A 27014-nucleotide genomic window follows, 5' to 3' on the forward strand; every position below is an offset into this window, starting at 1 on the left:
CTTCTCTTGCCCACTTTGTGGCTCCCTATTGCTCTCTCTTTGCCCGTGTGTTTATCTTACCTACCACTCCTTGATGTGCTTGCCCGAGTGTTCTCCTCCCTTCCCCCCCACGTTGCTTTGTCAACTGTGTGCCTTGGAGCACTTCAAAGATAGGTTGACTACAGCGCACACCCTGGGCCAGCAGCACCAGCAGTTTTGCCCACACTGTGGCTATGATAGGGGCTTCCAATATCACCAAAAGAGACCCAACAGGTGCACAAATCACTGCAGCATTTTTGTGGCTGCAGGCACAGTACCCTTAGGAGATGGCAACAGGGACTGAGTGCCACACAGTCGTCTGCCCCCCAAACCTCTTTGGCATGCCCCTAACAGCACACTGCAACCCTATCGGAGGCTTGATCCAACACTTTCTGCCAGGTGATAACTTCAGAGAAGTGGGTCTTGCAACTTTTTCAGCAGAGTTACGCTTTATCATTTTGTGAGACCCCCACCGCACATTCACCATCACCAGATTGGCTGATGGGGGACCACCTGTAGTTCTTGCAGCAGGAAGTGCTGGCTTTTTTTGCCAATAGATTCAGGAAGAGGATACTGGTGCCAGAAGTTGGTTGTGGTTGTTACTCTTGCTACTTCCGAATGCCGTAAGATGATGGAGGCTTCCCATTTTAGAACTTCGACCTCCCAATGCCTTTCATGAAAAGACAGGCTAAAAATGCTCACCTCATCCTTAGAGGCTGGATGGCAGTGCTGGGCCTGCGTGCTCTTATTTCCATATGCCTGTTCTGCAGGCTCACAGATGCTACCTGCGGTTCACTGTAGACCACAAGCATTTTTAGTGCGCTGTGCATCCTTTAGGTCTTACCATCACCTCTCAGATGTTCACAAAAGTGATGGGGGTAGTAGCAGCACATCTTCAGATGTCAGGGGTTCCAGTCTTCTCCTACCTCAACGACTAGCTGCTGAAGGTGGGTTTGACCCAGGCAGTCATCAACCACCTTCAAATTACAACAAACCTCCTGACATCCTTGAAGTTCACTATCTACATGCCTGACTTCTTTGCACATGCTCCCCTTCATAAGAGCCATTCTGGATATGGTGCAGTTTTGAGCCTATCCACTAGATAAAACAGTCCAGGATATTTGGGCTATGAATTAATGTTTCAATCTATGTCCTAGATCTCATTGAGGATGAGTCAGATCTGCTGGGACTGATGGCCTCCTGCATCCAACCGGTCAAGTGCACCAGGTGCCATATTCGGGCTCATCAGTGGGATCTGAAGTCTCCGTGGGCACAGCACCATGGTGCTCTTAAAGATCTGCTCTCAATTTTGGAGCAGACTACAAAAGATGTGCAGTGGTGCCTGTGAAATTGTGATTCTGTCAGCGGCAGACCCCTCTCCTTGTTCCTACCTAGAACTGACAGTAGGTTGAGGCAGCCATCTCAAAGAGATGAAGCTCAGAGGCATCTAGTGTCTGGGAGAAGCCAAGTTCCCTTCCATCAAAGGCCTTTCTGCCCTAAATCAAAGGGAAGCTGGTGCTGGTGCTCATGGATAACACCACTGTCATGTGATACTACAATATGCTTGGCAGTTGAGGTTGTGGAACCTGTGACAAGAGGTTTTGCGTCGCTGGACGTGGCTAGACTAAATACCAGAGAAGACAAATTAAGCCCGTTATGCCTTGCTGATCATGAATGGCAGTTATAAAAGGAGGAGGTACAGGGTCTTTTCCACATATTGCGAGAACCCTGGCTAGATCTTTTCACCACTGCTACAAACACACAATGTCAGCACTTTTGCACATTGGAGTTTCATGGGCGTCTCTTGCTTAGAGACATGTTCCATTAAGAGTGGAATTCAGGACTCCTGTACACCTTTCTGCCTATATCTCTCCTGCCTCGAGTTCTGAAGTCATCCTAGTGGCTCCGGATTGGGTATGGAGATTATAGTTTGCTGAACTTCTTTGTCCTCTGATCAAGCTGCCTCTCCTGTTGCAGCAGGAGGGCAGGGTTTTGAACCTAGACCTGCACAACCTACATCTCCAAGCTTGGAGATTGTGCTGTGACTGTTGAGTGCTTTTGGCCTTCCTCCCGAAGACCTGAATGTCTTATTGGCAGCCTGGTGTCCCTCAACCACATCTGTATATGCCTGCCATTTGATAAGTTTGTGGCCTTTGAGCCCTTTTGTGCTGCTATACAGATCGGCCTCTCCATTGCAAACTGTTCAAAGTTCTCTTGTCTGTGTTGTCCCTCCCCAAGCAAGGCTTTAAAATAGGCACTGTGAAAGTGTATCTGCTGGTTCTTTCTGCATTTTTACGATTGGTAGGCCAGCCATCATTATTTAAATCACCTGTTATGATGCGCTTCTTCAAAATTACAGCATTTGTTCTCTCCTGCTCTGTTTGGTACACCCCAGTGGGACTTACGCTTGGTCCTCACCTTCCTCATGTGCGAGCCTTTTGAGCCCCTTTATTGTTGTTCTTTCAGGTTCCTCACCTTCAAGACATTTTTTATTGTTGCTACAACATCAGCATCACTGATCAGTGAACTGCAGGCTCTTTCTCTTATCCTGTCCTATGCCACGTTCTATGTGGACCAGCTGGTTCTGAATACTTGAGCCTCCTTCCTTGTGAAGTTGGTGACTCCCTTTCATGTTTGTCAGAACATCACCCTTCCAACATTCTTTGCTCCACCACCCTCCTCTAACAAAGAGAAGATACTTCATTGGTTGGATCCGAAAAAGTTCTACTTCAATCATACCAAAGAACACCAGGTGAATGATCAGTTTCACTGGATCAAAGAAATGCAAGGAAATGCGGAAAAGGACCATTTTGCACTGGATCGTACTTTGTATCAAGTGCTCGTACACAGTGCCCAAATATCAACCTCCTGAGGGCTTGCAAGCTCTTCTTATGACGGCTCAGGCTTCTACCACTGTATTGGTGTGCCAGTACTCAATTTCTGCAATGTTGCAACATGGGCGTCACTTCACAAAGCACTATTGCTTAGACAACCAGGTCTGCTGGTAAGGGCATTTTGCCCACTCAGTTCTTCAGGACTTTATACTATGTTTACATTTGTAAACTCACACAATGGAGGTATTGCTTAGGTATCTATTCAAAAGATTAGGAATCTGCAGTTACTTATCTTCGGCAGCCTTGTTTTTGGTAGAGACTAACCACAGATTTCTCACCACCTCTTAAAGCCACCATCTGATCTGGTCTCCAGTTGTACATTCTCCTTGTAGTCACATGCAGTGACACCTAGATTTGCATGAAGTTCCCACAAGATCTACAAACCCAAATAGACCTGTCCCTTCTACTACAAAATATTCAAATCAGTATGAGCTGTAATTACCACCAACTAAATCAGAAAAAAACATATATAACACCGTACATGAACACCTTCTGTGAGTGAACGTGGAGTTCTCTAGAGTTTTGATATATGTTATATTTATAGTACAAGGAGTTTTTCTCTAATAAACCTTCAACAGAATACAGTTAATCGGTATTACGCACGTCTTGAATTATTTTGGATTTAACTTTAGAATAGCTCTGACGAAGGCTGCAGCAGACGAACTGTCCATGAATAAAACACGTGTTGGCTAGTGCTGTGCATGAAGCTGTACATTAGGAACTGCAAATTTTGATTTATGAGAAGCAATGAATGTTAACTAATCAATTTTAAATTATTCAACTATTGGTGATTACACCATTAAGAGAATTGTGGAGTACTCCTGGATTTGTGTGTTTTATATTGACATTTGTCTCCTTGGAGGAATGCTTGTTGGCATTTCCTCCCCAAGAAGCACCAGCCCACCCTAATTATATCTTCTTAACTGATAATTTTGACCTGCAAACAGATTGTGCTACTTGACACATGTAAAATTTGAGCCAGTGTGCAGCACAATACCCACCTACTGATCTATGTTTGTTGTCAGATTCTGTACTAAGAGCCTGCCCTCCTTGTGATATATTGAGACCCCTGACACCTTTGACTTTGAACATACCACAGTGAAAAAGGTAAAAAAGGACTTTCCTATTCGATGCAAAAGCCTTGAACCTTAAACCTCAAATACATTACATAGTTAAAAGCAGAGTCTGATAGATACTTCTACCTGCAGATTCCTCACCTACTGAATAATCCCATGCATCAGACTGGATCTGGAATCTTCAAAACTCTACAACGCATGGAGGGGGTGATGGATTAGTATCTTGCCTGAAGTGATACCCAGTGACCTCATTGAAACCATACAGCACCCACACTGGCGAAACAGCGCCAGTTCCCTTTTTTCTACACTTGTAATGCGGATGTGGAGCTTTCTCTCTCAGAGAGTTTTTGTGTTTGTCCTCAGAAAAGTTCTGAACAAGAGCAGTGGTAGGGATGTCTCTCCTGAAGTGTTCAGACTTCAATTTTCTTTCGAGGACTGTGAGGTACAGATCTCCATCATCGTCCCACACTTAATCTGTTTCTGGTGCTTGGTGTTAGACCACAACTCCAAATCCTATGAGTCGTAATTCAGCACAAACCCAAAGACAATATAAGAATGGAAAGCAAAACTGTTCAAAGGCATGGAACAGCGATTAAAAAAGAGGCAGGCATCACTCCGGGGCCCACTCAAGGTCACCTCCCTCCCAGCCCTCAGGCAATAGTGAAAAAGCATAGGATACATAAGAAGCACTTGTTAAAAGGCTAGTCACCTAGGCACACTCCAACTCTCACAGGATTTTCATCCTCAGAGCCAGAGTTGGTCATAGTAGATCTGATCTTGCTCTGCTGCCAAACTCTCTCCTGGGACCACCCCCATAGCTGGCACTTGAACCCATTCTGATCAGGGAACTCCAGGCAGTCATTATCATATGACTTTGAGACCCCAGGGTTTGTCCAATGGCAGTTTTCAATGCCATGTTCAGCATATTTGCTAGGGCGGCGACCACTTCCTGCATGCCTTCAGGCCTCTTGGGGCCATATTGTTTACCCATGTTCATGCCCTTAGCTCCAGTGTTGTTTGGAGCCACACCTTTGGCGACCAACTTCGGTCAGACCACTTCCTGTACACAAGCTCAGAAATACGAGGCACCAGTGCCATGACTTGTGCCATCCCTTAGGCCCCTAATACCACTGTCCCAACCATCTTCAACTTTTCTGGCACTGAATCTGACACTGCCAGTGCCACTTCCGGTTCGCTCTGTGTCCGAACCAATGCTAGAACACAGATCGAGGAGGGAAACTCAAAGACTCTAGGAGGAAGAGGTGTGCCAACATGAAACAGACCTAATCTTATGGCCAAACAATCCATTTGCTCTTTGGCTCTGATTTTGACCCCATCAGTCCATATGGGATCGGAGAGGGGAAGGACCAGTGCCCTCCAAACCAAATGGCTAAATCTGCAGGCATAGCTTTTGCTAGTGGCCTGAACACTTCACCTGAGTTGTAAAAGTATCATCCTTCATATATGGTGGTGAGGAAGGCAGTGGAGGTTTTGGAATTACCACTCTTCTCCTTTGACATTAAAACTAATACACTCACTGAGGTCCTTCTGACTTCGGCCCTAACCTCGAAACCTTTGCTACCCTTTAATGAACCTTCATCTGCACCAGCAGTGATTATACTGGTAGCCCATGAGGACCTCCTCCTCCTTCCTGTCCATTCTTCTTTCCAATGCACGCTCTTACATGCTTCCTCCTCTTCAGGACAAATATCCTGGACATTTCCAACAACCCCATTGGACAGAGAATGTAAACACCGAGAAACTTAGACAACACAGTTTCTCTGCCACATGGCATTAAAAGCTTTGAACACCATTTGCTTCTTGGCAAGATACGCTCATTCCCTTTGAAACATGGCCCAACTGGTTGTCTCTTATGTTCTGTGGCCCTCATGCCTCATATTTCTGAGGACACTAGGGATGGCCAGGATGCCTCATGGCACATCATTGGACCTCAGGATCCGGAACTTTTACAACTACCTCAGGAAGAAAAAGTTAAAGTCCTGTTTGCTTTGGAAGTGGGAGATTAGTTGGTGTCACTCAGTTTGCAGAATGTGTACTTTCACGTTCTGATCCTGTGGGCACATAAGAAGTACTGCATTTTGTAGTGGTTTCCATCCATTACTAATTTGCTGTACTCCTGTTTGGCTTAACATCAACACCTCAGGTCTTCACCATGGTGATGTTTGTCGTTGTTACACCTCAGATGATCAGGGATTCCAATTTTCCTGTACCTGGACTACTGGCCAATCAAGGGGAGAGGTAGTGATGCACCATTTCCGGTCAACAGAAACTCTGCTGTTTGATGTGGGTTTTTCAATCAGCAGGCCCAAATCTCAACCGGAGCCCTCCCAACTTCTGTTTATGGGGTACTTCTGGGCACTACCCTTCTTTGTGCCTTCCCTCTTCGATAGAAGGCCCAAGGCATCCGGAAGATGGTTCTATCTTTCCTGGAAGGTGCACGAGTCCCAGCCATGATAGATTTACTCCTGCTAGGTCTGCTGGCTTCCTGTCTTCTTCTGGTCACATACGCACATTGGCACATGAGGGCTGTACAGTGGTGCCTCCACAGGTAGTGGTTCAAGCAAGGGAAGATCTGTCAGACATTGTGGTGATCTCCAGGGATGTTGCAGCGGATGTGGTCTGGTGGGGGAACGAGGAGACCCTTCTATAAGGGATTTCTCTCTGTCCCATTCCAACCATGGACACTGTATTGATGGATGCCTCCACTTGATGGTGGGGAACCCATCCGGAGGATCTGGAGATCAGGGACCTCTGGTCTCTTGAGGAGCAAGTGCTTCATATCAACCTGCGAGAGGTATGGGCAATTTGGCTGGTGCTCAAGGCCTTCCACCTCTCCATTCACTGTTGGCCTGTCCAGATCTTGTGAGACAGTGCGCCCACAATGTTGTATATTAAAAAGCAAGGGGGAATAGGTTTCCAATAATTTCTAACAAGGCATTGAGGCTATGATCCTGGGCACACCATCAAGGGATCTGGTTAACAGCCAATCATTTGGTGGTTCTCTGAATCTCAGAGCAGATAGCCTGACCCAGTGCTAATTTTCCAATCACGAGTGGCCTCTTCTACTAGATGTAGTCATGAGTATCTTTGCCCTGTGGGGCATTTCCCATGTGGATGTGTTTTCCTCCTTGGATAAGGTTCAGTGCCAGAAGGTTTGCGCTCTCCAGTATCTGTTGAGAGGATCCTTGGGGAAACTTTCTCAGACCTGCCAACTTACATGGTACCACTGTGTGTCACATGATTTTGGCTCCCTTTACACACTCACCCAGTGAGGAGCTGAAATCACACAGTGACAGTTAATTCAAGCTGGAAACCACTGCTTTCTAGCCTGCTTTTTTAAGACCAGCTACTGCCTTAACGACCCTTTGGTTTTTCTTGGGGGGATTTGTGGGGGCAGAGTGCCTCTTACGTAGCTCTTGGCACAAGGTCCCCCCACTTCCTCACACAGTAAAATATATTTATAAGTTGGCAGGTCTGCTCTCTACACCTCTCCCTATGTTACCTGCTTCAACTAACTATTAGGGTGGATCTTCTCTCCCAGTGCGGGCTATGGCTCTGCACCCCAATTTTCAGAGCCTCCACTGTCAAGCCTGGCGATTCAGAGGGGCTATCTAAGCTCCTTTCAGCTGTTGTATTTTCTGAGAGGTGGAGTATCTTTGTTTATGGTGTGCAGACAATGTAGATCTCTTGAGAGCCCAGCCGTCACAGTGTCCTGTTGGCACTCTCTCTGGCTCAGAGTTGTCGGCATTCCTCAGTCTCCCAGACCAAATGTCTCTGTTTAAGTCCCCATTTGTGATGAGGCTCCTTAAAGGGTTAACCCATTTGTGTCCTTCAACTCCCTTTTGTTGTGTCAAAACGGGGCCTAAGCCTTGCTCTCACTTTTTTGATAGGGTCTCCGTTTGAACCCCTTCACAGTTGCCGGTTTCAGTTGTTGGTGATAAAGACAGCCTTTTTGGTTGCCTTTATTACCGCAAGGCGGGTCAGCGAGTTGCAAGTTCTGAGTGCCCATCTGCTGTTCACATTCTTTTTACCAAAAAGATTAGTACCGAAGGTAAGTAATATTTTCTTCTAAAGCTTAATTTGACGTCAGTTGGTATTGCCACTTTTATCCTGGAAGAACCAGGCACTAATGTTCGTGGTGGTACAAATGACCAGTTACTACTGTAATGCCCTTAGTGTAGGTCTCCCTAAGAACCTAGTAGATCGGTGGGCCCAGAAAGCAGCTGTGTGTGCCATAGTTGTGCTTAAAAAATGATCCTGTGTCTAGCACTAGTATATTCCTTCAGTAACGCACCGTGCTTGGCTGCATTGTCCTCAGGGTGCTTTGTGTTACATAGATCTTTATATTAATAGGTTTTTGGTTACCATACATCTAAAACCGCTGTGCGGGTTACAACCTGCAATCTACATCGTAAGCATCAGTCTTCTGTGTGATTCTGAAACAGTCTTGTCACACATAGAGGCTGGTCATTTTCGTTTCTGGCTCCGCAACTGTGGAACACATCACAATCAGACAATAAGATCTCTGTCACATTTCTAGAACTAAGGAAAAAAGATGATGCACCACCTTTTTTGGTTAGGCAGTTTTTTAGGCCCGTACCAAGAGACCGTTTTAGGGTAATCTAAATGTTTAAACGGTGTCAATAAATTATTTAATTTGCAAACAGGACATGCGAGCATGTGGCACAACTTACGTATGAACATTTGTTCAAAATAAGAATAATTTCACTGTAACACTAAAAACAAACGTGTTTAGGTCCAGTTTATACATCTAGAAGGTCACCGTTCTAAATGGTAATATATTCCGTCAAATCACACAACAACTGCGTCTTGTGTTGAGGGTTATATCCCTGAGGGGCGACACTGTGTAATTAGCTCAGCTGTGGGATCATGAGGCTGAACCAGCTCCATGGCAAGTAGTACAAGTCTCCTCCATGACGAGCTTCCCAATCCATACCAAAAAAGAGGTTTTGCGCCTTCTTTATTCATGCCATCCTAATTTAGTGAACGTTGATCAACACAGCCTTCACTCCAAAGGGCTCCTAAATAAACAGAGGCTAATGGTGAATGTTTTATATATCAAATCTGTTTATTAATTTAAAAGTATAAAACATCGCATACAAACCACATCTCAGTGTGCCATTAGGCTCATACTTAGCTACTTCATGCAAAACAATAAGAAAAAACAAGAAAGATTAAATACAAAATACAACAGCATTTCCCTGCGACTGGCTAATAGTGCAAAAATCAGATAATCTGAGGCTCCTTTATAATATAATCCTGGTCATGTGTGGGCCTCCCCCTGAAAATTCGCCCTCTATACTCAAGTCAAATTCAGGACTCTCAAATAGGTAGGGCATGTCAATTCAGAAAACTCCCCAGATAGAATACGCAAGTATGGTTGCCATAGTTCTTTAAAGTCCCCACTCCGATGCAGCGAGGCCAGGGTAAGCTTTTCCATAGCGAGGATAAACCAGAGCCTATGTAACCATGAAGTCGTTGTCGGGATCTGCTCAGAGCCCCACCCGGAGAGCAACAATTGTATTGCGGCATTTAAAGCTAAAGCCATCTGTCGTCCCCTCAGTGACCTCAAAGGGAAGGAGACAGGGTTGGGAAGGCCCAGCAAAATATATGCAGGGAATCGGGGAATCTGAGTGTCAAAAGCCATGCCAACAGTGTCTAGTAGGTATTCCCAGTACCGGTGTAACTTGGGACAATGCCATAATAAATGCACAAGCGACCCTCCCCCCCCCCACATCCCCTCCAACAGAGACTAGATTTAGTGTGACCCCAGGCATGAATCCTTGTTGGGGTGTAATACCAGGAGGTGGTCACTTTATAAGCTGTCTCTGTACCTGCTGCGTTATAAGCTGTGTGGTGTGCTCTATAAAAAACACTCTCCCACTCATCCTCCGATAGCTCTCTCCCCAACTCCTTCTCCCATCTCAGTTGACCCTTCGTCTTGGGCAGAGGGGCCTCCTTCCGCAAGAGGGCATAGAGCTCAGAAACCACTCGCTTGTCATCCTTTTTCGTGAGAATCCATTTTTCAAAAGCTGTTAACGGCCTGTCGATTAATGCTCTATTGGCTGGTCGCAGGGCCCAATGTTGAATTTGATAGTACATCATCCTATCCGCCTCGGTCAAACCATATTTCTCCCTAAGCTGGTCAAAGGGAATAACTCCCTGCTCATCAAGTAAGTATCCCACCCTTTTACAACCCCCCTCATACCTTCGACGTAATGCTTCCGGCTGTACTCCCGGACCAAAATCAGGATTTGCAGACAGGGGGGTCATTGGGGACGGAAAGGTCGTCAGGCCACCTCTGCCAGCGACCCGGTCCCACACCCTCATCGAAACCTCCGTGACCGGGGATATGTACAGCCCCCGTGCTCTATGCCGACGCCTAAGCCAGGGTTCCTTCCATATGTGAGATCCGGCCACCGCCTGATCCATGAAACACCAATGCTTCTCGGAAGACAGACGGCTCCATTCCAAGAGGAAACGCAATTGTGAGGCTTGAAAATACCGTAGGAGGCAAAGGACCGCCAACCCACCCTGCCGCTTAGGACGATACAGTACCTGTCGTGGTAGTCGCGCCGCCTTCCCCTCCCATATGAATCTTAGAACCGCCGATTGGAGGGTCGCTAACGTTCGTGGCGGGGGCTCCAGAGGAAGCGATTGGAACAAGTACAATATACGCGATAAGATGGTCATCTTACCATCTGACACTCTGCCCAGCCAGGACAATTTAAGCATCCCCATGTCTCTAGGTCGCGCTGCACCTCCCGGGTCAATGTCGCGTAATTCAACGACGCCGTGCGGGCAACTGTGGAACCCAGCTCCACGCCCAGGTATGGGAGGCCCGAGGGAGACCACATGAATTGGAATCGGGCCCTCAGGTCCCGTTCATGCTCAGGACTGATAAACTTGCCCATAGCCTGCGATTTTAGCATGTTAATTCCGAACCCCGAGACCCGACTAAATTCCTCTAAGACATCCATTAGCACCGGCAGTGAGGTCATAGGTTCCGCCAAAGTAAGGATGACGTCATCCGCGTATAGTGATATTAGATGCTTGTCCCCTCCAAACCTCACACCCATAATCTGAGGGTTGTCACGGAGCCTCTGAGCCATAGGCTCCATGTAAAGCGCGAACAGGAGGGGTGAGAGCGGGCAGCCCTGCCTAGTCCCCCTCTGGACCGCAAAGGGCAAAGAGAGCGTCCCATTAACCCGCACCGCTGCTCGAGGTGCCTGATAAATGCAGCGAATCCATGCCATAAAGCCCAGCCCCAGTCCGAAGCGCGAAAGGACCTGAAACAGGTATGGCCAGTAAACCCTGTCGAACGCCTTTTCTGCCTCAATGGACAAAAAGAGCGCCTCCCTATGAGAGCGCTCCGTCTTATCCAATAGGTGGAGCAATCTCTTGGTATTATCGCTACACTGCCTGTGCGGTATAATCCCCGCCTGATCCGGATCCACCAGGCCCGGCATATAATAATTGAGGCGGTGTGCCAAGATACCAGTAAATAGTTTGGCATCGATATTCAGGAGGGAAATCGGCCTGTAAGAGGCGCACTCCTCAGGATCCTTCCCCGGCTTCGGGATGACTACGATAGTGGCATCCAACATGCTAGGCGTGAGGGTGCCCGTTTGACAAAAGGAGTTAAAGAGTCGCACCAGGACGGGTGCGAGTTCCACACAGGTTTTATAAAAAAGTGCAGAAAAACCGTCAGGGCCAGGTGATTTCCCAGTCTGCAGTCTAGCAATTGCAGATATAACCTCCTCTGCCCTTATAGGTTGGTCTAACGAGTCTGCCTCTTTTGCTATCAAGGAAGTAATAGCTATATCCTGTAAAAAGGATTCTGGTGTTGAGACGCCAGGCTCCTCAGCCCTATATAGGCCTTCATAAAATTTGTTCAAAGGCCTCTGCTATTTGGTCGCTCGTATGAGCTTCTGCTCCCGAAGGGGAGCGGACCATTTTAATCAATGACGCCGCCCGCTGCGCTCTCAACCTATGTGCCAACAGCCTCCCACACTTGTTACTTCCTAAATAATACTTTTGTTTAAGGTGGATTACCGCATATTCTGCCCTGTCCCAGTCCAGCCTCCTCAACTGCTTCCTCAATTTCTCGAGCTCGCGCCATACTCTAGGAGCACCAGTATGTTTATGTGAGCACTCCAATGCCCTCACTCTCTGCTCTAGCCCCTCCCTAAGCTGTCTCCTCGCCCTATTGTCCCTAGAAGAAAGCGACATCACCTCACCCCTCAGGACAGCCTTCCGTGCCTCCCACAACGTTGCAATACTTATGGCCCCATCATCATTAAACCTAAGATATTCGATAATTGCCCTTCGGATCGCCTCTACTGTTGAATTGTTCTGGAGCATCGAGTCCCTAAATCGCCAGCCCGGTGTGCGCACCCACACCATGTCCATGTGGATCTCAACTGAAACTGGGGAATGATCTGACAGGGCCCGTGGCTCAATCGCTGAGTTTCTAACCCGGGGGAGAAGCTCCTGAGTTGCCAAAAAAGGTCCAACCTAGCATATGTTTTGGTTGTCGATGAATAAAAGGAATAGTCTCTCGACGAGGGGTGCGCCCTCCTCCACACATCCACCAGGCCACACTCACTCAGCCACTGCCGACCGGCATCCGACAAAGACCCTGCCTGCCCATACCGTTGGCCTGATCAGTCCAGATCCCCGTCCATCACCAGGTTAAAGTCGCCCCCCAGCAATACGGCTCCATCAGGAGATTGGAGCAGTGGAGTCAAAGCCTGTCTTAGGAAGGTTTCTTGTTGGGAATTAGGCGCATATAATGAAGCGATCGTAAAAGAGAAACCGCCCACTCTAAGCCTCATGGCTAAAAGCCTCACCGGGACCTCATGCATTTGTGATACTACTTCCCCAGGGAAGGATCGCGAGAGAAGTATCGCCACCCCTGTGTGCTTTGATGGTAGAGAAGACCAGAACTGCCTGGGGAACCACTTAGATCGCATACGATAGGTGTCCTTATGGACAAGATGCGTCTCCTGGAAGAGACATATATGACTCCCCGATCTCTCCAAGGCGGACAGGATGGCAAGCCTCTTGGTGGAGTTATTGAGCCCCCTAACATTTAAGCTTATACATTTAATAGTCATAACCCATGCAGAGGGGATCAAGCAAAGGAGCAGAATCACACCAGGGGGCCGCCCCCACATAGAACTCCAGATCGCTTAAAACCCCCAGGTCCAGGAGTGTCACTACAGAAAGCCAGTATCGCAGGTAAACCCAGCAACAAATAGTCCTCGATCATCGAACTCCACGAGGTAAAGTCTCCACGGCACAGTATATCCACCCATTTCAAGTAACCAGGTCCATGGCCCCCGCCGCCCGACCCTCCTCGACAGACAGCATGCCGTTAGCAGCGCGGCCCAAAGCAGACCCAGACACCCCCGAGCCTCCTCCTAGGCCGAGGCTCCGGCGGCCACATTGTTCAAGGCAGATTCTCTCTCCGATCTCAGCTCCGAGGCCGTCGGGCGCTGCACCTTCCTTCTCTTCTCTTTTCTCCGTCAACGAGGGGGACCCTCCGACGGAAGAGCCGCCTTCTCACAAGCCTCTCGGCCTATATCCTCCAGGCCCAGCCTCCTGGACGGATTTCACCTGCCGAAGCTGCTCCTCCCAGCGGAAGACCAAGCGGAACGGGTGGCCCCAGGAGTACGACACGTTATGCGCTCTCAAATGATCCGTGATCAGTTTGAACTCTCTCCGCCTCTGCAGGGTCCGCACAGATAGATCGTGGAATAGCTGTAGATCATGCCCTCGGAAGGCTACATGCTGAAGATTGCGGGCCCGCTGCAAGATCTTTTCTTTAAGAACAAAGTTAAGCCAGGATATCCGGGGGGCGTCCTCCGGGGCCCCCAGCACGCCCAACCCGATGGACCCGATCCAGGACGACCTCCTGCGTCTCCTCCGGGCCCAGCAAGGAGCGGAACAAGTCCACCACGTAGGCTCCAATGTCCTCCTTTTCCGCGCCAACCGGGGCCCCTCTAATGCGAATATTTTGACGCAGGGAGCGGTTTTCCAAGTCCTCAACCGCCATCTGGAGGAGATCCTGCTGCTCACGGAGGCGGACTACCTCTTGCTGCAGTCCCGCCACCTCCTCGCCAGAGGGATCTCATTATTTTCTAGCTGTAACACGTGTTCACCCAAGGAGGAAACCTCTCCTCACAGCTCCCTCACCTCCTGCGAGATGTCCCTGCGTAGCTCTTGAATATCGCCCCTGAGCGAGTCAAACAGGGAGGTCAAAAAGCCCTTCGTTACCGGAGAGCTCCCCTCTGAGTCCGTCTCCTTCCGGCTCTCCGGGGTCCCCATCCCAGACACCTCCTCCGGCGTGGTCACCGATGCCAGACGCGTTCCGGCAAGCATGTCCCTCACTGAGCGCTCACGTTTTGATTTTGCCATCGCCATTTCGCACAGACCTGGTCACGACTCGCCAGCTCAGTCCCCCGGGGCCACCAAAGTCTCCATCCAATGCCGCTCCGTTACTGCCTCCCTGTTAGGGACCGCACCTGGTCCAGCCTACAGGAGCCACCGCTCACCAACTTGTTCAGCAGTCCATCAGTTGCAAGCAGCGATGTAGGGCCTGCCACCGGGCCCTCAGCCTCCGTCAGGGTCCCGCGCTCCACCAATCCTCCGTCAGCCGTTCCGCGGAAAGGAGCACCGGCGCTGGGACCCCGAGCCAAGGGCACAGGCCGGGGCCCCCCACTCCTCCAGCGCACCCAGGCAACCAAGGGCCAGCACCCACAGCACAAATCCACAGTTCAGGGGCCCAAGGAGAGCCCCCGGGTCCTCCTACTCCCCCGGCGCCAAACTCCAAGGGCCGCCGGAGGAGTGCACGTATCGCAGCTCAGGCCGTCTCCTCGGCTGAGCCGCCACCATGCCCCAGCCCTGAGGCCGAGGCCCGCTCTCCCGCGGGATCCGCCGAAACCCGTTCCGGGCCGACGCCAAACTGCAAGTGCCCCAGGGTGTCTCACAACTCGGGGGAGCCTCCAGGCTTCCCCCAGGCAGGCCGCGCGTCGCTGATGTGTGTCGAGGCGGCGGAGCGCTCAAGGATCCGTCCTAGCGCTCCGCCATCTTGGGCACGCCCCCCTCCGCCATCTTGGGCACGCCCCCCATGGTGAATGATTTAATGTATAAAAATACAGTAATTCCATCGTGCAGCCCCGTCGCTCTCGAGTACCGGCGCTACTTCTCTTACAAATAGATGAATATATAGATACTTGTGTTCAGTATGGATTGTTAGGATCACTGAACTGGACCAGTCAGAACCCTGAGAACAAATGCCACGACTCAGTCTCTGATATTTCCACTGCGTCCAGCTCCCCATACCACCTCTCACACTGGTGGTAGTGAGATTCCATCGGCACTCCATGGAGGGCCTGCTCCAGTCCCAATGGGGCTGCCCTGGTACTTCTCAGCAGGGACAGTATTTGTGCTTTCAGAAGGTCTGATATACTCATGATGGGATTGCAGTGGGGTTTGCAGTATGGACCCCAATGGCTTCAATCCCCGTAGCTTTGATTGCAACTAATTCCGCCTTACCATTGCCTAGACTAGAGCCTTAACTAAACTTGACCATTAACTCAACCTGCCCAGTATCCCTGCCTGACCAGTAATTTGACTTCACCATTAACTAATCTGCCCAACACGCATAACTGGCTATTAATTTGCCTTGTCATTTAACTCAACCCAGTAAATATGCATATTCGAACATTAATTTGAGAGGGTGTGGTGTAACAGCCTGAGCTGCTGACTTTAAAGCTGGGGAAACAGCTTTGAGTCTCGGTCCCAGCTCAACATTCTGTGATTCTGAGCAAATCACTTAATCTCCCCACATCTACAATTCAGCGCCTTGAGACCCTCATGGGTGATTTGCTGCGCTTTGCAAATCCTAGATTTAAACTACTAGGGCACATCATTAAATCATGTTACAAGCACCTCCGGGTTCTGCCTCTTTTGGATATCACCAGTGTGACTTGTGTCTCCGACACAGTAAGCAAGAACTCCTGTGTTTAGGTACCACCCAGTCCCCACACGAAATCATGGTCAATACATAAATGGCATTGGAAATATTTTCAAATAGGCTTGTCACCTACGAGAGTAATACCTCACAGCAGCATTCTACCCCTTTATTTACCTCAACAACAGTGTCACTGCAAGAGAACCCCAATCACACGTAAATCAGTCCTCCCTTGCCCCATACTCGGCTGTCCACCCTGGCTTGCTCAGCCATATCTTCCCTATGTAGAACAAGAAGCAGTCAGCCCCAAGCTCTGTGTGAATTTTGGGAATTTGTCTGTGACATGTATAGTGGTTTGAACCCAAAGGTTATCCAGACGAGCCACAGTCAGGAATCACCAAACTGGGGTTGAGTGTTTATGTGCAAATGTGACCACAGTGTCCTCTGAAGCCACCAAGGTGGAATTATTTTAGGCTTTTGCCTCGTCTCCCATGTCCACCTGGACTATTTAAAATTCTGTAAACACCTCCAACACAACTTTCAGAGATGAGGAATTACAGATAGGAAATCTTTCTCTGCACCTGCCGTATTTTCATATTAACGCTAGATGGACTGACTAGTATAGTAAGTTATGCACTGAACTAGAGTTGATCAATATTGTTATACATTTCTGTTCTGAAAGGTATGATACAGGTGGCAAAGGCTACCTCACTCAGGAAGAATTTCTGCAGAAGCTTGGCGTGGACTCCAGCTCAACTAACCCCCCACACAGTAGAAATGCCGTGGATGACAACTCCACAAGTCTAATGGAGTATGACGCCCAAAAGAAAGTACTGCAAAGAGAACTGGGCGAGCAAGAGAAGCGGAAAACAGAAGATCAAGACATAAAGATGATTGAACAGCAGATCAAGTACGTAATTAACCTATTATTAGACTTGATTTTCGAAATGGCTTAACGTGCAAAATTGAAAAAATAATGTACATATGTGTATGTCTTGGTCAATGTCTGCACAAATTGCGTTGCCCTTTCTGTCACAAGGGCTTCCGGACACAGGGGTGCTGCGTCTCCCCTTGGAAGTGTAATTTGAAACGATGATGTTCTTGCCTTTAGTCAGGAGAGGGGGCACTGGCGGTTTACAGTCCTAAGGAAGGACTCTGTTCTTTATGGGTTCGCTTGTCTTGTGATGTTCCCTTGATGGTCTAAGGGTAAGAATAAGAAATGGGGGAATGATGGAAACAGCAGCGTGCACATGCGTACATTTATACCTCACAGTTAGGTAGTGATTTTTGTAAATGCCCATATGTTCAGTAATTTATATCTTGAATGCAGATATGTATACCCTGATCATAGCCGAAAAGCCACAGAGTGCTGTGTAATACAGGGGATTCATTACAGCAGTGAAGGGGTGCAGGGGAAGAGGCAAGGGGGCCGTCTGGCTGCTGGGTCAGTGAGTATCGTGCAGCTGGGTGGTCCTGGTGCTCAGCTGAGAGTGAAGAGGGAGACAGGGTGGGGCATGTCGTCACGTGACATGATGCTCATGCAGTCAGGTGTTGAGGGTCTGCTGAAAGGACAGGGTCTCGAGCTGCTCCGGGGAGGAGGGTGGAAGGGGCCTGGCGGACTTCGACAAACCACTCTTTAAGGCTACAGCTCACAATGCACTGGATTACGTATGCTGTTACTTGTAAGTAGGAAGCATAAACAAGCTGTTATGATCTGTGCCATTTCTATATTGAGTTAAGTGATTACCGGAGAGTATTTTCCTTACAGCAGCGTTCCTTAGCTGCTTTGCGTGAAGCCATTGTTAATGTGATGGCCCTGGCTTTAGTTCTTTGTGGCACTTAACACATGAAACATTTGCTCTCATGCAGCTATTCACGGCCAGGAGAATGTTTCCAATGCAGCACCTTTTCAGTACTATGTAGAAAGCTGTAAAAGAGTAAATATTGTATTGGCTGTTCGAATGATGGCACATTTAATTACAACACCTTAATGAATGATTCATCAAATCGTTCATGTGAACCTACACAGTGCTTCAAGTAGGGAGATGCCTTAATTGTTAAAGAGAAATAGACACGCGCTAGCCTTCGAATTAATAATGAAACCCGATGTTTTTCTTGCTGCAGTGGAAATAAAATTACTTTAGATCATTGGTTTTCAAACTTTTTTGTGTCATGCCCCCGGTTGAAAAATAAGAATCATTGGGTCACCCCTCAGAAGTTTTCACAGTGATTTTGTTAAGAAGGTAATGTTTTAAATATGTCTAGACTTATTAAAACATTGCAATTAAGTAATGTTACCTTTTTAAAAATGAAATAACATGTTTCTGCTTAAGACAAAGCACTGTTATCTGTATAATGCTTCTTTTGGCCAGAGCCTGGCACCCCCCACCCTGTGATCACTCGAGGCCCCTCCCTGGGGGTCCACCCCCCATTTTGAAGACCCCTGCCTGTAGCCTCCTCACATATTGAATATTCTCAGGCGCTAAGCTGATTTGGAAAGTTCTGCAGTTCCTCTCCAGCACCAATAGGTGCCAGTAGACCCTGTGACTGCCCAGGCATGACGTCATAGGAGCCACATAGCGCTTCTCCGGTGGTTTGAAATCTATTCCCTTTCTCCTGCGTTGAGACAATGTCACTTGTAAGCTTTGTTACTATCAGGCAATTGAAACCACGGTGTATCAAGATAGGATTTTATAAGAATCAGACAGCATGTGACTTGATTTCCAGCAGTTCACAAAGTGCAAAATACAGTGACTTATTGAAAAACAACTTTTCCATCCATCCTTATTGTAGCATTGAAAGAAATGATGCATCATTACTTTATGTGTTTACGATGTGCACATTCAGTTATGTAGACACATTGTTAGGTTGAATGTTTGCTGTACTTCGAATTAGGACATATAATAACATTTTTGTCTGATATTTAAAAGTTTGGGCTTACTACAACATTTTTTTGACTTCTTGCTTATCAGTCACAGTATTGTTAGGGAGAAGTCGAAGCATCTACTGTTATGAATATATAGTACTTGAGTGCTTATAGATGAGTGGTTTCATTTTCATGCTTGTATCTTTGAAATCACAGTATATAATATTAAATAAAAATGTATGTAATAATTATAAGCAAGCGATGACAACAGGTTTGGTGTTGGTTGCCAGCCTATTGGCTTTGCCAACGCTTTTTAAATGTTTTATTACAAAAACATTTAAAAATAGGCTTCTGTGCTTGCAAAAATGTGCACAGTCACAGGTGGCTGTTTTAATTTTTTTATTATAAAGTTTTATAAATACATTGAAAAAGGCCCCTATGCATATGGATGAATGCACAGGCACAAGCATAAGCACATTTCTTAGAATATTTTGGAACAAAGATGTATAAAAGCATTTAACGTTGGCTACTATTGAGTGTGCATCCCCTCACATGGGTGCCCGTATTGGAATGGGTTGGAAGTCTATTCAAAGATGACTGCCCTTGCATGTGCATGTATACGGAACGGCAGCCATTTTAGAGAAGAACTGATAGCCCGTTCACAAACATGGCAGCTACAAGCCATGTGTGTCCGGGACGCTGCACACTGCAGACAGTGGCCAGGGTCCAGTAGCTGTGTCTAGGCAGTTGCCAGGCCCTAAGAAAGTTGGAAATAAGCTAAAAATAAAAAAGGGAAAATATTTTTTGTTAAAGTAAGCACACAGCAGATGACCCAAAAATCCTCGTTACTGAAAGGGGCTTCTTTCCATGTGGGTGACAACATTGTGCTTTTGCAGAATGCCATCACCCAAACAGAGAAGGGAACCAATGGTTGAAGTGGTCTGATCTATTGCCCCATGCTGTTTCCTGTGTTGGGCAAAAACAACATATAAATGAAAGCTGAACCGACCAACAAACGAAGAGGGCATTGCATGTGTAAATATATTACGTATCTATTTTTAGTAAAATCAAAAGGTCTTCACTGCTGCCAGACCCAAAGTGGGCTCCTTTTCTGAACAACGCTGCCTAAGCAGAGTTAAGTTAACCACTCAAAAAAAGAGTGTTATGATAAGGAGTCAGAAGTTGAGATGTGCGAGGTATGTGGTGAAAGTAAAAGACCTCTCCAGCAAAATAAGGGATAATAGATAGTAATGACAAAGGACCGGTTTTTTCATTGCATCTTTAGAAAGGTTAATGTGCGTGCACATCTCTGCTTTGTGAACAAATCAACCAAGATGGTATAACAGCAAAGCAAAGGCAATTATGGAATGGCACTGCGTCTTTACGAAAGGCTGGTGCATCTAAACAGCACACAAAAAAAACAAAAATCAGCAGTTGAAATGTACACGAAACACAGTGGATCTAATTTACAAGGTACATGCCTTATCTGCAGTTTACTTAAAGGACTACGTGGTGTCCCATCTCCAATCCCAGTGGGAGCATAAAGGGGATAATGTAACAGTCCATACAATGCCAGTGCCTTGATTGACACTCTACCCAGTAAATGGCATGCCACATTAAACACATATGTTATAGTCCACTTTTAAAAAAAACGTATGCCAAGAGATCTTCTAGAGAGCTAAAGTTGTCTTTGACCAGCCCCAAAAAGCTAAATTAATTTAGAGACACGTGTGGCTCCACAATTGTGTGAAAAGATAAAGACATCATGACTTGCGGATGCAAGCTACCTATCCATGATTGTTTACAACATGGCATCTTGTCAAGGTGTTTAGGGGAGGTGTTTAGCGAACATTGTCAATGCCAATAAGACTGGCTTTAATAAGGTAACGCATACAAAAACAAGCATGCACAAACCCGTTTTGCACCTGTCAGCACATTCATGCTAGACCTGTTGACTTTGTCACATTTTGTTTAGAAATTGCAGCCACCTTACCATGATTTCAGATAGGTAGCCTCACTCGATCCAAACCAAATTGTGTTGTGCATTCACTTGCTCCTGTTTCCCTCTCCTGTTCAATGGCATCATGGGAGTAAAGTGCATACATGCTTCTTCCAATGTATTTCAGTAAATATCTGTAGTCTGGCATAACATATTTACTCATGTGCTGAATTGTAAAAGGGTTTATGAAACCTCCACATTTTTTCTAAATATTATTTTTGTGGGTACAGTCAATAGGCATGAAGGCATTTTACCTGAAAAATGCGTTGTGTCCTGTGCCCAGTAAACATCTTTCTTACTTGGCGTGCTTTGTAATACAAAAAGAGGTTAACTTGTAGTGGTGGCATGTAATAATATGTGATTGTATCATTTGTATGAAAAGTTCAAGCATACCATTAATATACAAACATACCACTCCCTTCTGCCTCCATAACTGGCCCTTCTAAGATTCAGGAACAGCGTTTCCTTTTTTCATTGCAAATGTTAAACCATCCATTACGTTGCACAACCAAGCCCCAAGTATCTAGCCCAGCCTTGTGATTAGACACAGGACAGGAGGATAGACAGAATCAAAATGAAGGGAGGAGGAGACTGATCGACAAATATAAATCTAGTAAATATGAATCCTCAATAACCTACCCAATCTCCCCAGCTGCATCTCTTGACCTTTAAATCTATTCAAGCAAATGTATACATACCAATCTATTTGCAGCATCATCTTCTGTACTTCTGTAGATATTAGGAGAAGTTCGCCAACTTTTTACGCTAGGGTTTTCATGACAAAAGCGACACAAATCTGGCGCAAAATGTTGTAGTGGGATTTCTTTCTAATGCAAATCCTAAATTGCGTTGGAAAGTAGCCTAAAGTAATGCAAAATAGCACTACGTGGTACTTTGTGTCACGGGGCATACTTTGGGCGTTTCCATGCAATTACCAATTGGTTTTGATACATATCTCTATCTACTAACACTGACTGATAGAGAATTGCACCAAAAATATATTTCTTCTCAAGGCAAGCACCAAGTCTGAGGAAAGTTTAATTTTCGAAACCTGTACAACTTGGCATGTGTTCTGCACAGTACAGCACACATGTAAAGTTATAAAAGTGTTAAACAGCATCCAAGCATAGCATTTTGTTCTAGAAGGGTAGCTTCTAGTTAAAAATCTGTGCTTGACATCATGCACACACCCTTGCACAGTGGTCCAAGAAGAGCTTTGATGTCAGGCAGCCTTAAGACCTTCATAGAAGGGAAAAAGAGAAACAGCACCATATCTTATAAGACAGTGGTTCCCAACCTGTGGTCCGGGGACCCCTGGGGGTCCGCGAAGCCTCCTCTGGGGGTCCGCGACAGCTTAGAAAATTAAACAATATTAACAGATTAGGTCCCCAGTTTATAGTAACGACTTAGTGGGGGGTCCCCGGACTCCAATAATCAGTTAGTGGGGGTCCTCGGGTCCCAGTAATCATGAAGTGGGGGTCCACAGAAGTCAAAAGGTTGGGAACCACTGTTATAAGACATGTCACTGTTTTGCTCTATTCCTTTGATTCAACACATCTCTGCAATGTATCAAAAGGTAGTACATTTGTCCATCTATAATACAATCACTCGATTTTCATTGACTTTTCATCCCAGAGACCTGTAATAAAACTCAACTGGTTGTCCTTTTTACTCCTTATTCCTGTCTTTTCCTGTTTTCTCTTTCTTCCTGTCCTCTAAGAAAGTCTAGACTGAGTTACTTTAGAGAAGACGAATGCTTTCCAATTGTTAGAAAAACCCTATTTTGTTGGATGCAGAACTGAGGCGGGGATCACTATCTCTCCCAACTCCTTGTTGCTTTCTATTATAGACGTCCTCCTCCACTGCGTTTCATGACGCACGTCACACTGAAAACCGTGGATCCTGTGACTTTCATGTCAAAAGACGTTTTGGCTGTTGCTGCCTTGCCTCTTCTGTCAGGATCTCCTACTGTGCCTGGACAGGACATAACGCTTCTTGGGCTGTCATGGCCCCTTGTTTTGAAGTCTGTGAGCGCTGCGGATCTCACTCATGACATTGGGGCCTTGTCCCTCCAGATTGTTGACTAATAAAGACTGGACAAATCTCTTAATCTCCTTGACACCAATAGTAGCTGTATACCACCCTATGCTCCCTAATATCCTTAGGTTGCCACAACTGGTTCCTTTAGACAACATCTCAGATGCTTTTAAATGTCAATGTATGTAAAAGTGCTTTGTACTTCACCTTATGGAGGTATCGAAAAACATACCAACAATGTTTGCTCCACAAAATGTTTTTAGAAATAAAAAGTTGGCGATTTGGTCAAATGAAATCTTTCTTTGATTACTTACTGGTAATCTTCATTACTCCAAGTCTAGGTCTACCTCATCACAGTCCTTATAAATATTGTTTACTAGCACAGCCCTAAAACTACACCCAATATGGTGCACTACCTTCCCAGACTACCAATAAACTTGAACTAGTTATGAACAATCCTGACATATCCAAGCACAACATATCTTGAATCAAAATTAATATAGCGAGTCAAGGAGAGATATTACCTTCTTGTCTGTCTTCTTCTTCCAGTCTTTACTCATGAATAACTACCCACACAAAAAAAAATGATTTTGATTACCAAGACAAATAAACTGCAACCAAATATATCATGCTGCGCCCATTGTTTTTAATGAACATAAACAAACAGCAGTAATCTTCATGCACTACAGACAAAATATGAGAACCAAACTCAGCTGATGAGGAACCTCACATCTACAAACAATTATATGACATAAAAGTATGTGGGGAAAACCATGTAGCTACACAGCATATGTCTTTGAGAGTATCCCCTTTAAAAGCCACTCAAGAGGTAGACCCCTTCTAGTGAACCTACCCTTGATTTTCAGGCGTTGCTCCTGACCAGCTGACTTCTAAGATTTTAAAATAGCCAATTTGACCTACCTGGAAAGTGTAGATGAAGAAGGGGGAAGGCCTCTCCCCGTAATGGCCAAAAGCCACAACAGATTAATCCGCCTTTCGAATAGAAAATGATCTGGGAAGATATATTGATAATGCTCAATGGGCATCAAAGGCGGGTTCTGATCTTCTAAAGAGGGGTCTAGGAAAACATTGGAAGGGAATTATCTTATGAACAGTGAAAAATAGCCAGGATCTTGGGAAGAAAGCATGGACTAAGCCTTAGGTCAACCTGATCTTTAAAGAATCTAAGGTCTGACATAAGTAGAGGTTCAAAAGAAGGGTCCTGTAAACTCCAGAGAACCAGGGAAAAAGTTCCATGATGCACTGGGGAGTGAAGTACAGGACGACAAAGAAAGAAGCTTCTCAGACGGCGAAAAGCTAATGGAAATGGATCACTGTCCATTGGCTCCTAATTCTTGAGGCAGTTAAATCCAGTAAAAAGCCATCCCTTAAAAAATCTAGGTTTGCAAGAGTCAGGAGAAAAGCCTGAGAAAAACACAAGAATTCAAAGTTCCTTCAGTATCTGCTTTAAGGCTTTGGGGTTAAGGGATATCTGAACTATTGTATAGTCTCTGCAACCTCACTATTGCAGCCCAGAGGTAAGAGCGTTAACCTTTCAAATGCCAGACCCCCAGATTCAGATGCTTCACTGATGCTAGGGTGTTGACAAGGATGTTTCAGGGGAGACTGATGTAGTGGGAACTGCCATTAGGCTGAGATTGACGTCTTGAGGAGGGTTGGAATCCAGGGTCTCCTTGACCACCTCTGGACCACAAGAAGCACCTTTGCCTCATTCCTGCGTAACTTCCCCACTACCCTTGGGATCAATTGGAAAAGGGGAAAGCAATAAAGGGGACTCTGCCTGCCACGGAATAGAGAATCATCTGTCACACATGCCCTCTGAGATGGAAATAAAGAAATTAGGATTGGGAGGCAAACAGTTCCAACCATGGATGCCGAACCTCCTGCAGATCTGGAGAAACAGGAAAGACCATCATAGGATCACTGAGGATGGGAACTGACAACACAAATATCTGCAGGGCCATTCTTTCCTCAGAAGATAGACTGCAGAGAGGGGGAGAGAGAGAGAAGATTCTCCTCTGCCCAAAGGCAAATCTTCAGGGAAAGGACAGGACGGTGTCCTTGGGGATCCCATTCCTCCTTGACAGTTCAAGTAGGACCTGATAACCTGGCTCTCTGTTTGAATGCAAACCGCTTGTAATCTTAGAAAGGGGAGAAATTAATACAAGCCATGAGTACAGCTGCCAATTCCCTCCAGTTGGAAGACTGGGACACTTGATGAGGGAACCATTTCCATTCCAAGCTCCTCAACTTTTTGTTGAAAACTTTAGATCCTGATAAGGGGAGTTTCACCAACACAGTTTTCTAGGATGCATCATTTCTCCGCAAGCATGTCTAGCTATGCGTACACTAGAGGTGGGTGAAACTTACACAATTTGACTCTGCAGAATTCCGTGGAGTTACAAAAAAACTAAGCAAGATTCCGCTGAGTTCTGCCAACGGTCGGAAATAGACACGTCTCACTGCTTGTGCAGTGATTTAGCACCAGGAGTGTGTTTGACACTGAAAAATCAGTGCAAATGGCACCACGCAGCATGCTAGTGGGTGCTGCTACTCAAGTTGATTTTCCTGCTGCTCAAGTAGAGTTTCTACTCGAGCGGCAGCCTTTTGACCGTCGCAACTGCTCGTGTTAGAAAACTCCTGCCGGTTGCCCTGCTGTTGACCAAAAATCTTGCTAGGGATGCCAAATCTCACTCATGCTCGCTGACTTGCTATTTTAGGGCACGTGCTAGAACAAATTCCGCCACATGGCAATTGACAGAATTTGGCCGGAACTAAGGGTTACAAGCATAACCTGGAGTCAACAAAATTCGGTCAGTTCTACTGGCAGAACAGAATATTTCACCCACCGCTAGCCTACATGTGGCAATAGCTGCTCCAGAATCTGTGGCTGAGGCACAGAGATTGTCAAAGGACCTATCCGGTAAACGTAATAGTTGAACAGTAGCCTTCCCTTATTCGTCTGGTCTGCTAATGCTTGAAAATCCTTAAGTAGGGACAGGACTGTATACATGGTGTAAGCGTTGGCCTGCACAGTGAAAACAATCCCTTTTAAGAGAAGCCTCACTCATCTTATTTACAAAGAGGGAATGAAGAGCATCTTTCGAGACAACTAATTCTTGACAGGAAAGACCCTCCATTAAATTATCCACCTTCACAATAGCCGGAAAGGCCTCAGCAAAATTCTCTGTAGATACCTTTTCATGAGGAATCTGGGAAAGATTGTGTCCCTAAGTCTTTGCACTTTGCATTAAAACTCGCCTCACAGACCTATTTAAGGGAAATGATTCAGGCCAAAACGGTGTTATTGTGAAAAAAAATCTTCCTCATATGTTGTAGGCATAGGAGGAGAAAACCCCAGGTTGTTTCTTAGGTGCTGCAGAATAACCATAAGATCAGACCCTTGGATAAAGCGCCCTCTAATATCATCAGGATCAGTGAGGCCATCATCTTCATCGAGTCTTGGCACTATAGGGGGTCTTGTGGCCTCCCTGGCCCTCAGAGCCACTTCCACAACAGAAGAATTCAATTGTTGCAGGACGTCCACACTAGGAATGGCATTAGAGGGGTCCCGTCTCTCTAAAGGCTCGTGCCCTGGAAGCTCTTGCGCTCCTTAACCTCTCCCGTGCCTTGGACGAGGTCACCTCGTTCAAGGCACCGGTTCCCGGGTGCCTTGGACGAGGTCACCTCGTCCTACACCCGGGAACTGGGGGAGCGCTAGCGCTCCCCCCCTGTGCTCACCACCCACCTCCCCAAGGCAGGGATGGAAGGGGAAGCCCTTCCCCTTCCACCCCCGACCCCCCTGTGACATCAGCGCGCGCTGACAATCACAGAGCCTCCCCCATCGCGATCGAAAGAGAAATGCTTTGCTTTGGGAGGCCCAGAGAGGCTTCAAAGGGAAGGAAATGTATTTCCTTCCCTTTAAAGTCTCTCCAAGCATTTCAAAAGCCAGATTGCTTGCAATCCGGCTTTTGAAATGCCCACTAGACACCAGGGATTTTTTTTTTTTTTTTTTTTTTGTCATAAGGGAGCGACCCCTTGGGCAAGGGTCGCTCCCAGGGGGGGCATTTTTTTGGAAGGC

General features: G+C 46.5%; 1 protein-coding gene across 1 annotated transcript in view; it reads left to right on the forward strand.

Annotated features, from left to right (window-relative positions):
- EFCAB6 (EF-hand calcium binding domain 6) overlaps nucleotides 1–27014 on the forward strand; it is a 469029-nt gene that overhangs the window by 340719 nt on the left and 101296 nt on the right. The window contains exon 22 of the mRNA XM_069228294.1: nucleotides 16693–16920. Within this exon, the coding sequence (XP_069084395.1) occupies nucleotides 16693–16920 (228 nt within the window). The remainder of the gene's footprint in view (nucleotides 1–16692; nucleotides 16921–27014) is intronic.

This window comes from Pleurodeles waltl, chromosome 4_1, assembly GCF_031143425.1.
Source record: "Pleurodeles waltl isolate 20211129_DDA chromosome 4_1, aPleWal1.hap1.20221129, whole genome shotgun sequence".
Taxonomy (NCBI): Eukaryota; Metazoa; Chordata; class Amphibia; order Caudata; family Salamandridae; genus Pleurodeles; species Pleurodeles waltl.